Raw genomic sequence first — 12,579 nt, 5'->3', positions numbered from 1 at the left:
AGCTAAACACCTTCTTTACCCGCTTTGAGGATAACACAGTGCCACCAGCGCAGACCGCTCCAAAGGAGCGTGGCCGTCGTGAGTAAGACATTTAAGCGTGTTAACCCTCGCAAGGCTGCTGGCCCAGACGGCATTCATAGCCGTGTCCTCAGAGCATGCGCAGGCCAGCTGACTGGAGTGTTCACCGACATATTCAATCTCTCCCTATTCCAGTCTGCTGTCCCCACTTGCTTCAAGATGTCCACCATTGTTCCTGTACCCAAGAAAGTAAAGGTAACTGAACTAAATGACTATCGCCCAGTAGCACTCACTTCCATCATCACGAAGTGCTTTGAGAGGCTAGTTAAGGATCATATCACCTCTACCTTACCTGACACCGTGACGCACTTCAATTTGCTTACCGCCGCAATAGATCCACAGACATGCAATCACCATCGCACTGCACACTGCCCTATCCCATCTGGACAAGAGGAATACCTACATCAGAACGCTGTTCATTGACTACAGTGAGGGAAAAAAGTATTTGATCCCCTGCTGATTTTGTACGTTTGCCCACTGACAAAGACATGATCAGTCTATAATTTTAATGGTAGGTTTATTTGAACAGTGAGAGACAGGACCTTAATGTGCTTCTTCTTGAGCCACTCCTTTGTTGCCTTGGCCGTGTGTTTTGGGTCATTGTCATGCTGGAATACCCATCCACAACCCATTTTCAATGCCCTGGCTGAGGGAAGGAGGTTCTTAACCAAGATTTGACGGTACATGGCCCCGTCCATCGTCCCTTTGATGCGGTGATGTTGTCCTGTCCCCTTAGCAGAAAAACACCCCCAAAGCAGAATGTTTCCACCTCCATGTTTGACGGTGGGGATGGTGTTCTTGGGGTCATAGGAAGCATTCCTCCTCCTCCATACACAGCGAGTTGAGTTGATGCCAAAGAGCTTGATTTTGGTCTCATCTGACCACAACACTTTCACCCAGTTCTCCTCTGAATCATTCAGATGTTCAGTGGCAAACTTCAGACGGCCCTGTATATGTGCTTTCTTGAGCAGGGGGACCTTGCGGGCGCTGCAGGATTTCAGTCCTTCATGGCGTAGTGTGTTACCGATTGTTTTCTTGTTGACAATGGTCCCAGCTGCCTTGAGATCATTGACAAGATCCTCCCGTGTAGTTCTGGGCTGATTCCTCACCGTTCTCATGATCATTGCAACTCCACGAGGTGAGATCTTGCATGGAGCCCCAGACCGAGGGAGATTGACAGCTCTTTTGTGTTTCTTCCATTTGCGAATAATCGCACCAACTGTTGTCACCTTCTCACCAAGCTGCTTGGCGATGGTCTTGTAGCCCATTCCAGCCTTGTGTAGGTCTACAATCTTGTCGCTGACATCCTTGGAGAGCTCTTTGGTCTTGGCCATGGTGGAGAGTTTGGAATCTGATTGATTGATTAAGAGTGTGCTCCTAATCTCAGCTCGTTACCTGTATAAAAGACACCTGGGAGCCAGAAATCTTTCTGATTGAGAGGGGGTCAAATACTTATTTCCCTCATTAAAATGCAAATCAATTTATAACATTTTTGACATGCGTTTTTCTGGATTTTTTTCTCTCTGTTCAAATAAACCTACCATAAAAATTATAGACTGATCATTTCTTTGTCAGTGGGCAAACCAGCAGGGGATCAAATACTTATGTATAGCTCAGCCTTCAACACCATAGTACCCTCCAAGCTCATCATTAAGATCGGGGCCCTGGGTCTGAACCCCACCCTGTGCAACTGGGTCCTGGACTTCCTGACAGGCCGCCCCCAGGTGGTGAAGGTAGGAAACAACACCTCCACTTCGCTGATCATCAACACAGGGGCCCCACAAGGGTGCGTGCTCAGCCCCCTCCTGTATTCCCTGTTCACCCATGACTGCGTGGCCACACACGCCTCCAACTCAATCATCAAGTTTGCAGACAACACAACAGTACTAGGCCTGATTAACAACAACAAGACAGCCTACAGGGAGGAGTTGAGGGCCCTGGCGGAGTGGTGCCAGGAAAATAACCTCTCCCTCAACAAAACGAAGGAGCTGATCGTGGACTTCAGGAAACAGCAGAGGGAGAACGCACCTATCCACCGACCGCACTGCAGTGGAGAAGGTGGGAAGCTTCATGTTCCTCAGCATACACATCACTGACAATCTGAATGGTCCACCCAAAAAGACAGTGTGGTGAAGAAGGAGCAACAGCGCCTCTTCAACCTCGGGAGGCTGAAGAAATTTGGCTTGGCCCCTAAGACGCTCACAAACTTTTACAGATGCACAATTTAGAGCATCCTGTCGGGCTGTATCACCGCCTGGTACGGCAACTGCACCACCCGCAACCGTAGGGCTCTCCAGAGGGTTGTGCGGTCTGCACAACGGATCACCGGGGGCACACTGCCTGCCCTCAAGAACACCTACAGCACCTGATGTCACAGGAAGGCCAAAAAGATCATCAAGGACATCAACCACCCTAGCCACGGCCTGTTCACCTCGCTATCATCCAGAAGGCGAGGTCAGTACAGGTGCATCAAAGCTGGGACCGAGAGACTGAAAAACAGCTTCCATCTCAAGGCCAGACTGTTAAATAGCCATCACTAGCCAGCTACCACCTGATTACTCAACCCTGCACCTCAGAGGCTGCTGCCCTATATACATAGAATCACTGGCCACTTTAATAATGTTTACATACTATATTCTATTATTCTGTATTTTAGTCACACCGACATTGCTCGTCCAAATATTTATTTCTTAGTTCCATTATTTTACTTTTAGATTTGTGTTTTGTTGTAAATTGTTAGATACTACTGCACTGTTGGAGCTAGGAACACAAGCATTTCGCTACACCCGCAATAACATCTGCTAAATATGTGTATGTGACCAATAAAATTTGATTTGACTTGAACCCTATCTAACATCTCTGGAGAGACGTGAAAATAGCTGTGCAGCAACGCTCCCCATTCAACCTGACAGAGCTCTGCAGAGAAGAATGGGAGAAACTCCCCAAATACAGGTGTGCCAAGTTTGTAGCATCAAACCCAAGACTCAAGGGTGTAATCGCTGCCAAAGATGCTTCAACAAAGTACGGAGTAAAGGGTCTGAATACTTACGTAAATGTGAGATTTCCGGGTAAAAAAAATTAAAATGTTGCTAAAATGTCTAAAAACCTGTTTTTGCTTTGTCATTATGGGGTATTGTGTATAGATTGATGAGGATAAAAAATAAAAAATCAATTTTAGAATAAGGCTGTAATGTAACAAAATGTGGAAAAAGTGAAGGGGTCTGAATACTTTGAATGCACTGTATGGCTCTGGTTCCAACTGCATTTATTCAGGTCTACAACAGTTTCCCTCCATTGTTCAGCTACACTTCATGTGAACCATGCATGACGACTTCAAAGGTCCACTGGACAAACATGTTGGAAAAAGCATAGCACTGCACATTGTAGTATTTGCAGTTCCAGGCCCTTTCACCCACATACTTTACCTTTGAACGTCAAGCCTTCTCCACCCTCTCTTAAACCAATCTTTCCAGAGGCTGTGAGGCTAACAAAACAAAGATCACGTTTTGCGTCAGAGTATTCACAGCGTTCTTCTCAATAAATGGATAATCTCAACCACTGTTCATACATAAAATAAATCACTAATTCCTTTTAGGAGAGATGTCTTTATTCAAGTAACACATTTAATAGACATGCATAATGTTATTAATTTATTCAAACTAGAATATGATACCTACAGTGGGGAAAAAAGTATTTAGTCAGCCACCAATTGTGCAAGTTCTCCCACTTAAAAAGATGAGAGGCCTGTAATTTTCATCATAGGTACACGTCAACTATGACAGACAAAATGAGAAGAAAAAAAATCCAGAAAATCACATTGTAGGATTTTTAATGAATTTATTTGCAAATTATGGTGGAAAATTAGTATTTGGTCAATAACAAAAGTTTCTCAATACTTTGTTATATACCCTTTGTTGGCAATGACACAGGTCAAACGTTTTCTGTAAGTCTTCACAAGGTTTTCACACACTGTTGCTGGTATTTTGGCCCATTCCTCCATGCAGATCTCCTCTAGAGCAGTGATGTTTTGGGGCTGTCTCTGGGCAACACGGACTTTCAACTCCCTCCAATGATTTTCTATGGGGTTGAGATCTGGAGACTGGCTAGGCCACTCCAGGACCTTGAAATGCTTCTTACGAAGCCACTCCTTCGTTGCCCGGGCGGTGTGTTTGGGATCATTGTCATGCTGAAAGACCCAGCCACGTTTCATCTTCAATGCCCTTGCTGATGGAAGGAGGTTTTTGTCAACCAAGCTGCTTACCTATTGCAGATTCAGTCTTCCCAGCCTGGTGCAGGTCTACAATTTTGTTTCTGGTGTCCTTTGACAGCTCTTTGGTCTTGGCCATAGTGGAGTTTGGAGTGTGACTGTTTGAGGTTGTGGACAGGTGTCTTTTATACTGATAACAAGTTCAAACAGGTGCCATTAATACAGGTAACGAGTGGAGGACAGAGGAGCCTCTTAAAGAAGAAGTTACAGGTCTGTGAGAGCCAAAAATCTTGCTTGTTTGTAGGTGACCAAATACTTATTTTCATTAATTCATTAAAAATCCTACAATGTGATTTTCTGGATTTTTCCCCCTCAATTTGTCTGTCATAGTTGACGTGTACCTATGATGAAAATTACAGGCCTCTCATCTTTTTAAGTGGGAGAACTTGCACAATTGGTGGCTGACTAAATACTTTTTTCCCCCACTGTACCTTGTCTGACCAGGGGGTGAAAAAATCTCCATCCTTAATTCAGTTATACTTTTTAATGTTACCTTTCAAAGCGATATATTGAAAATATATAAAATTCAGAGCAAAATATCAAGATACCTGTAATGTAAGCCTTCATGACTGTAAGCCTGTTCTGCAGACTCCCAGAGATCAGTGAGCTGTGCAAGAAATGCATGAGATCCTTAAAAATGACCTTAAATTGAGTGAATGGTACCCTTTCACTCTCAGAAGGGATTCCATACTCAACAGCAATTGTTCACCCTTATTTGAATGTTGGTGTGTGCAGCCTTACACCTTCCAGTATACTTTGAGAATTACTTAAGTCTTACCCATCCAGAAATGTCCATGTAATCGTGTCATTAGAGATTTTCAGCCTTTAAGAGTAGTGGTAATGCTTCTTTCACGATCTGTAAATCAAGCAAAGTGGTTACTCTTACCTGCATCTTCATGTTACCACTGCTTGTGAAATACTCACTTCCCTTTCCCCTGTAAGGTCTGAAAGCTAATAAGAACTTCCTGGTAAACTGCCATATCTGACTCAACCAGATCTCTAAGTGTCCAGGAACTCTAGTTAGTCTTTATTTGCTAGAATATGCTTTCCAAGGGTGCGGCTCTTGGTGCTGCCTTCTCTTTTCTCTCACAACATGCTGACTTGTCCACTGTGCTGGGGCTGAAGAGGTCCTGTCTGAAAAAATACTCTGCAATCTTCCATACTGACCCGCTGAGGCCCAACTGAAGTGGCTTGTAGCTGTAACAATCCTACTAGTGCAATCCTGGCTAGGCGATGCGTGTCCCTCGCCCTAGGACTAGCCAAGACTCCCTTTCCATCCAGGCAGAAAAAAAAGATGCTTTCAAAGAAGTTCAGAGAAAACAAAACATACTTCTGAGGATATTGATTTGCTACACTTGATTTGTAATGACACATGACAAGAATCCAATCCTTCAAACTCTCTGAGCCAATGATGCACTATACTTCAAAATACTTTACTACACAACTTTATTAAATGTTTTTTCCACTTGTCAAAATATTTTCACAATCTATAATTCTGTTTACTGCATACAAGTAGCGTAAAACACATTTCCTTAAATTGTTGTCTGCACTACTTATAACCACTTGTCACTAATGAAATACATAGGGTTCTTGAAATACAAATCATAATACACTTGATACAAAGACTTGCAATCATATTAACTTCAAAGAAGAAGAAAAAAGGACAGCTCTAGCTAATTTGAGGGCCTGATGCGTATACGCCCTTTTGACAGGACCAAGTTCTTCAAAACGACAAATATGAGAAGACCATAGAAAATCTATCAATCTACAGCAAAATAAATGTAGGACTATTCAAAACTGACTGGAGTTCGAAATTATTTTATTATTTTACTCCTGATTCCACAGGCACAACAATACATACACTTCAGATGCACAAAAGGAACAATTATAAAGTGGGGGAACATCTACCACAAATAAGGTACTAGCTACACCCTTGCACTTTGTAGTTTGTGTGTACAGTCTTTCTTAGGATTAGTCTCCCGTTAAAGCTGCAGTAACTTTCTGACTTCTGTTCCTCTAAATGCTTTCAGACGACTGCCTAAAAGTACAGTAACCTGCTGCTTTCCTGACAAATCCTTGCTCATCTCCTCTCCTGCTAAGAACTGAAGCCTGTTGAATGGATACAGGATAAAACAAATAGTTATTCTAGTGTTGCGTGGCCTCATGCTGTACTATACAGTCAGGTATACACAGTATTTTCAAACGGAACTTACCCTAGCATCATAGTATCAATATCGCTGTGAGCCATAGCCATGCCCACTTCCACCGCCTGAGCCATAGCCACCTAGAATGAACAATGATTGACAGATGAGGGTTGTGTAATCACAACATCAGACAGCACATCGCCTCATCCAGCTCAGCGAGAGAATACTCACCTCCATAGGGGCCACCACCAGAGTTTCTGCCACCAAAGTTGTTCCCCTTCATGGGGCCATAGCTGGATTGCGGTCCTCCGTAGTTACCAAAGTCATTGTAATTTCCACCTCTTCCACCACCAAAGTTCCCTACGAGCCACAGGGATTTGTTTTTAGGTTAATAGCAGACATCACATCCAATGACTGTGGGTTCAGCTCATTCAAAGAACAGATCATGTGTCATGACAATATATACTGGCTAAAACAGGCATTCGTACCCCTGAAGTTGCCTCTGTCATTGTAGTTATCATATTCTCCTCCAAAGCCTCCTCCCTGGTTTCCATACCCAGGACTTCCTCCCCCATACCCGCCACCACGTCCACCTCTGTAGCCAGGTCCCCCACTGTAGTTTCCACCTGGACAGAAAGGTTACAAACAACTCAGATCAGAAAAAAGACAAAAGCAGAGCACTCAGATTATAGTAAGCTCTCTTTTAGAAATGCATCTTCAAGTGACCACTCCTTATCTAACGATCCACTACAGAAATACTTACCCTCTCCTCCATATCCATTGTATCCATCCCCTCCTCTTCCGCCACCGTAGCCTCCTGTAACACACAAGATAACTAAGTTTACATTGCTGGTGTGATTACTGTTCCAAATGTATCCACATATCAAATGTGAAAGGGACTTACCTTGACCAAAGTTGCCACCACCAGAGTTGCCACCTCTACCCATGAAGTTTCCAGAGCCACCACCCCTACCTAAAAAGAAAATGCCATTATTGACACTGAAGTACATTCTATTTGTGCCACTCTAAAACAGTCATACATTTGGACAAATAAAGATGGGTTATTATGTTTACTCCTCTGATTGGACGCCTCCATCATTTCCTGTTTTGGGAGTGCTTTTCTGACTTCGCAGTTGTGGCTGTTTATTGTGTGGTATTTTTGAGCTGAAAAGAAAACAAGGCAAATACTTAGCAAAAGGAATGTTTACTGATATTTAAAAGTGAGCAATTCAAAGCTGCAACAACCCCATACGCACCAACAATTTTATCCACAGTGTCATTGTCATCAAATGAGACAAAGCAGAAACCCCTCTTTTTCCCAGTTGCGCGTTCTTCCATAATGTCAATGGTCTCAATCCTCCCGTAGCTCTCAAAGTACTCCCTGATATGGTCCTCCTGTGTGTCCTCCTTGATCCCCCCAACAAAGATCTTCTTCACCGTCAGGTGGGCACCTGGTCTATTAGAGTCCTGTGACAGAAGAGAACTGAGCAGTGAGCACACACTTGTCACACTTTGACAATCGCAAATGCACGTGAATGTGAAGCAGTTTGCTTACCTCTCTCGATACAGCCCTTTTAGGTTCAACAACACGTCCGTCCACCTTATGAGGGCGAGCTGCCATACAGGCATCCACCTCCTCCACACAGGAGTATGTTACAAAGCCGAACCCTCTCGAGCGCTTGTTGTTTGGGTCCCGCATCACCTACATGAAACCAACGTATTATCTCACATTACTTTAAGACTTTGGCAGGCCTCATAGAAATACTAGACACTTGTGAAATGCATACATACCACACTGTCTGTGAGGTTTCCCCATTGTTCAAAATGGATCCTTAAACTTTCCTCTGTGGTTTCAAAACTTAGGCCCCCAATGAACAGCTTCCTGAGCTGTTCAGGCTCCCTTGCTTCATGTCCCTTTTAAAATGATTCAAAACAGGTATGCATGTCACACAACAATGTAATTGTATGAACAACAGACTATACCATCTTATTTCAAACATTTTACAGTGTAGTAACCTAGATTGCAATATCTTAAGTGTAAATGTACTGAGATAGAATTTTCTCATTAGCCAAGACTCTTGGACATTCTAGGGAAAACAATTTTGCCATTTTAAAAGCATTATAATACATTTTATAATGCAAATATTATTATGTAGCCAATTCCTTACTTTATAAAACAATGCATGCAACAACTATTGAACAAACAGGTCTTTGAACATTATGCAGTGACAAAATGCAGACGATTCTAAACGCATTTTGAGGAAGGCAACATTAGCTAGCTAACTTTAGCACAGCTGCATTTCTGAACATTTAGCAAGCTAAATTGCATCATGCCAGTCACAGAGTTCTACAGTTACAATGTTGCAGTAATCTTGGTTTGTAGAATGATGATGGAATGTCTCCAAATTTCAACAAGTGTTTGAATGTATCATTCATTGGGATACATAGACCTAAAATGTAGGGCAGGCTAAGCTTTAGCTACAGATTGTAAAACTGGATAATGTGATTTAACCAAACAATTGTAGTATCCATTATACTGGGAGTTACAGGTTAGGTACCATTTGGTGTAGCACATAATTTGACCAACCTTAGCAATACGGTCTTCGTCTTCGATTTGTGGGAACAGGAGTCTCATAAAATGTCCAGTTGCAGGGGGTCCGTTTGAATTTAGAAAATGCTCCGTTATTAAAATAAAATTACTCCATGAAGTAATCCAACAACATGTACGCCGCCATCTTGTATATTTCAAGTCTTCTCTCGTTGATCGAGACAGGGGTCTGTCATGACATGCGGCACTTTGGGGTGGACCCATCTGTCTCAATCAATGAGCGAAGACTTGAAATAGGCAAGATGGCGGGGTACACATTGTTGGATTCATTTATGGAACAAAACATTTTATTTTTAATAACAGAGCATTTTCTAAATTCAAACAGACCCCCTGCAACTGGACATTTTATGAGACCCCTATTTCGACGAATCGAGGGCAAAGCCAGTATCGCCAAGCAGTAAGGTTGGTCGAAAATTATCTGAGCTACACCAAACAGTAACGTTACCTACCTAACCTGTAACTCCCAGTATAATGGAAACACATTTTTGGGGGTTATATCACATTATCTGGTGTTACAATCGGTAGGTAAGGTTTGGCCTGTCCTACATTTTAGGCCTATGTGCCAATTAATGATACATTGAAGTACTTGTTGAAATGTGGAGACATTCTATAAACCATCATTACTGCAACATTGTAACCGTAGAACTCTGACTGGCATGATACAATTTTGCTAGCCAAATGTTCAGAAACGCCGCTGCGCTAACGTTAGCTAGCTAACGTTAATGTTGCCTTCCTAAAATTGCGGTTAGAATAATTTGCACATTTTATGTCGCTGTATCATTTTCAAAGACCTGTTTGCTCATAATACACTTTACATTGTTACGTGCAACGCAAATATATGCAGACATTGATAAACAATCAACATTTATCACCTCCATTTTGCGAAGTATTCTCTCCTTGGTTCTGAGAAGAAAGGAAGCTACTGCACCACGTGATTAGAAGTCTGAACTGCTCGTGTAGCCGTTAACTGATCCAGGATCGGTTTTTGTGGTTTTACCAGAATAAACTGGATAGGCCGGGCAAGCTGATTAAGAGCAATGATTCAGAGTAAATTATTCAGCTGAATAGTATACCTTTATTTAAATGTACAATGATGATATCAATGAAAGATTTAGACTCATCTTTTTATTCTAATGTATAATCTTTAACATTTGTGATGACCGTGTTAATCATGCACGCTCCGTGTGCCCTGTAGCTGTAGGAGTGAAACAAGGAAGTTGTCTGCTACCTAGTGGACACTGAGGGCAATGTACCAGAATGGCCACAATTGATTGTTTTCCCCATAGTCATTAAAACCAGGTTTTTCCATATTTTCCCATAGCTACAAAACAAAGGAAATATTTTGTGATTCTTGAATACGGATTTTTTTAAATTAAAATAAAATGCAGGGAAATGCAACTGTTAAGTATTTGTAACGCCTTAAGATAGCCTACACATTTTAATGCAAGTGCAAATTGTATCTGAATACTCATAAGTGATTTCTTTTTGGATTTGACCACTGTCAGTGTTGACATTGAACAGTACAACTTCAATATGCTATTGCCATCAGCTGCTTCACCATAAATATAGAATCTTGTTGAAAATCAGATCTGGACAAGTATCCACGAATTTTACTGTTTTATTGGATGGAATCATGTCTGTCATTACCATTACAGGGTGCCAGGAAAAAATACAGCCTCAATAAAAATGGCAATATTTCACTGTCATTAACCTTCATTTGTATTTATTGCCAATTTACAGTTGTAGTGCGGTATGTCTTTGTTTTGGTTATTACCGTACTGTTATATTATAGGTGGTATTATTGTACCTTTTTAAGTAAAATACCATTATAACTACAGAGATTCATTATATTGTTATATCCGTAACAGTTAATAAGACAGTTGTTACAATGGATGAAAACAAGGATTCTTAAACCAACAGAATATCTATGAATAACCATGAATGAAATATGTCCTGTGTTCCACCCCTCACTCTGACACTGTCGATTACATATCACCTATGTTTGTTCCAGCACATTTATTTCTTAATTAAACTGATAATGAGATTGAGGCCTGATAACATTATTTCTGCTTCAGAGCTTGCCCTTAATTAAGGAACAGTGGTAGTTGTTTGGTACCAGGAGTTCTCGCCTTTGGGTGTAGGAGTTGTCAAATACTCTGCATGCTACAGCAACAATGGATACTTTATTGAGACCATGGATCTCAATGATTATTTTGTTTTATTCTGAATGCCATTCGAAATGGGCAACAGCTTCTGTCTCCATGTTGATTTTGAACAATCTGTGACATTGGCATTGATTACAGTGTTTTATGTGGGGTTCTCATTTACCCATAGCACCAGCTAAGAAGGAAAACATTCAAGCCTGATAAAATGTTGTGCAGGGGGAACAGCCAAGGATAGCCCAGCAGCCATAAACAATGTATTGCTGCCCAGTCCAAGCCCATGCCAACCACTGCTGTATGAGGGGAGCAGCAGATGTGAGGGGATTTGTCCAAAAGTCATGCTGTCAAAAATCAGGCAGTCAGTCATACCCTGGTGCAACTGAAGGAGGAAATGCTCCCAACAAGCATTTAGAGGCCTGGAACAGGAGTTGACGTTACACTGGGCTCAACACGACTCCAACACCATCATTTAAGTTTGCCGATGACACAACAATGGTAGGCCTGATCACCGACAATGATGAGACAGCCTATAGGGAGGAGGTCAAAGACCTGGCCGTGTGGTGCCAGGATAACAACCTCTCCCTCAGCGTGATCAAGACAAAGGAGATGATTGTGGACTATGAGGAAAAAAAGAGGACTGAGCACGCACCCATTCTCATCGACAGGGCTGTAGTGGGACAGGTTGAGAGCTTCAAGTTCCTTGGTGTCCACATCACCAACAAACTATCATGGTCCAAACACACCAAGACAGTCGTGAAGAGGGCACGACAAAGCCTATTCCCCCTCAGGAGACTGAAAAGATTTGGCATGGGTCCTCAGATCCTCAAAAAGTTCTACAGCTGCACCATCGACAGCATCCTGACTGGTTGCATCACCACCTGGTATGGCAACTGCTCGGCCTCCGACCGCAAGGCACTACAGAGGGTAGTGCGTACGGCCCAGTACATCACTGGGGCCAAGCTTCCTGCCATCCAGGACCTCTATACCAGGCGTTGTCAGAGGAAGGCCCTAAAAATTGTCAAAGACTCCAGCCACCCTAGTCATAGACTGTTCTCTCTGCTACCGCACGGCAAGCGGTACCGGAGCGCCAAGTCTAGGTCCAAAATGCTTATTAACCGCTTCTACCCCCAAGCCATAAGACTACTGAACAGCTAATCATGGCTACCCGGACTATTTGCATTGTCCCTCCCACCCCCACCTCTTTAATTATTTTTTACTTATCTATTTTTTACTTAACACTTTTTAATTTTTTTTTCTTAAAACTGCATTGTTGGTTAAGGGCTTGTAAGTAAGCATTTCACTGTAATGTCTACACCTGTT

The 12,579-nt window shown here is 42.4% G+C and overlaps 1 protein-coding gene across 3 annotated transcripts; it reads right to left on the bottom strand.

Annotated features, from left to right (window-relative positions):
• Nucleotides 1-6,147: 6,147 nt before the first annotated feature.
• LOC121536764 (heterogeneous nuclear ribonucleoprotein A3-like) lies at nucleotides 6,148-10,073 on the bottom strand. 3 transcript variants are annotated; one of them, XM_041844285.2, is made up of 11 exons: nucleotides 9,077-9,160; nucleotides 8,281-8,403; nucleotides 8,045-8,191; nucleotides 7,746-7,956; nucleotides 7,564-7,653; nucleotides 7,394-7,462; nucleotides 7,253-7,306; nucleotides 6,978-7,115; nucleotides 6,721-6,849; nucleotides 6,559-6,629; nucleotides 6,148-6,454 (listed from the first exon to the last, which is right to left on the bottom strand). In XM_041844285.2, exons 1-10 carry the CDS (start codon nucleotides 9,122-9,124, stop codon nucleotides 6,574-6,576), a joined length of 1,065 nt encoding a protein of 354 aa, XP_041700219.1. In that variant the 5' UTR covers nucleotides 9,125-9,160; the 3' UTR covers nucleotides 6,148-6,454; nucleotides 6,559-6,573. The 3 variants fall into 3 exon arrangements, with proteins under 3 accessions (XP_041700219.1, XP_041700220.1, XP_041700218.1); XM_041844286.1 differs by lacking the exon at nucleotides 9,077-9,160 and adding an exon at nucleotides 9,970-10,073 and having other exon boundaries at nucleotides 7,253-7,462; XM_041844284.2 differs by having other exon boundaries at nucleotides 7,253-7,462; nucleotides 9,077-9,166.
• Between the last annotated feature and the right edge of the window lie 2,506 nt (nucleotides 10,074-12,579).

This window comes from Coregonus clupeaformis, chromosome 23 (assembly GCF_020615455.1).
Source record: "Coregonus clupeaformis isolate EN_2021a chromosome 23, ASM2061545v1, whole genome shotgun sequence".
NCBI lineage: Eukaryota > Metazoa > Chordata > Actinopteri > Salmoniformes > Salmonidae > Coregonus > Coregonus clupeaformis.
This window is presented reverse-complemented; position numbering and strand designations above follow the sequence as displayed.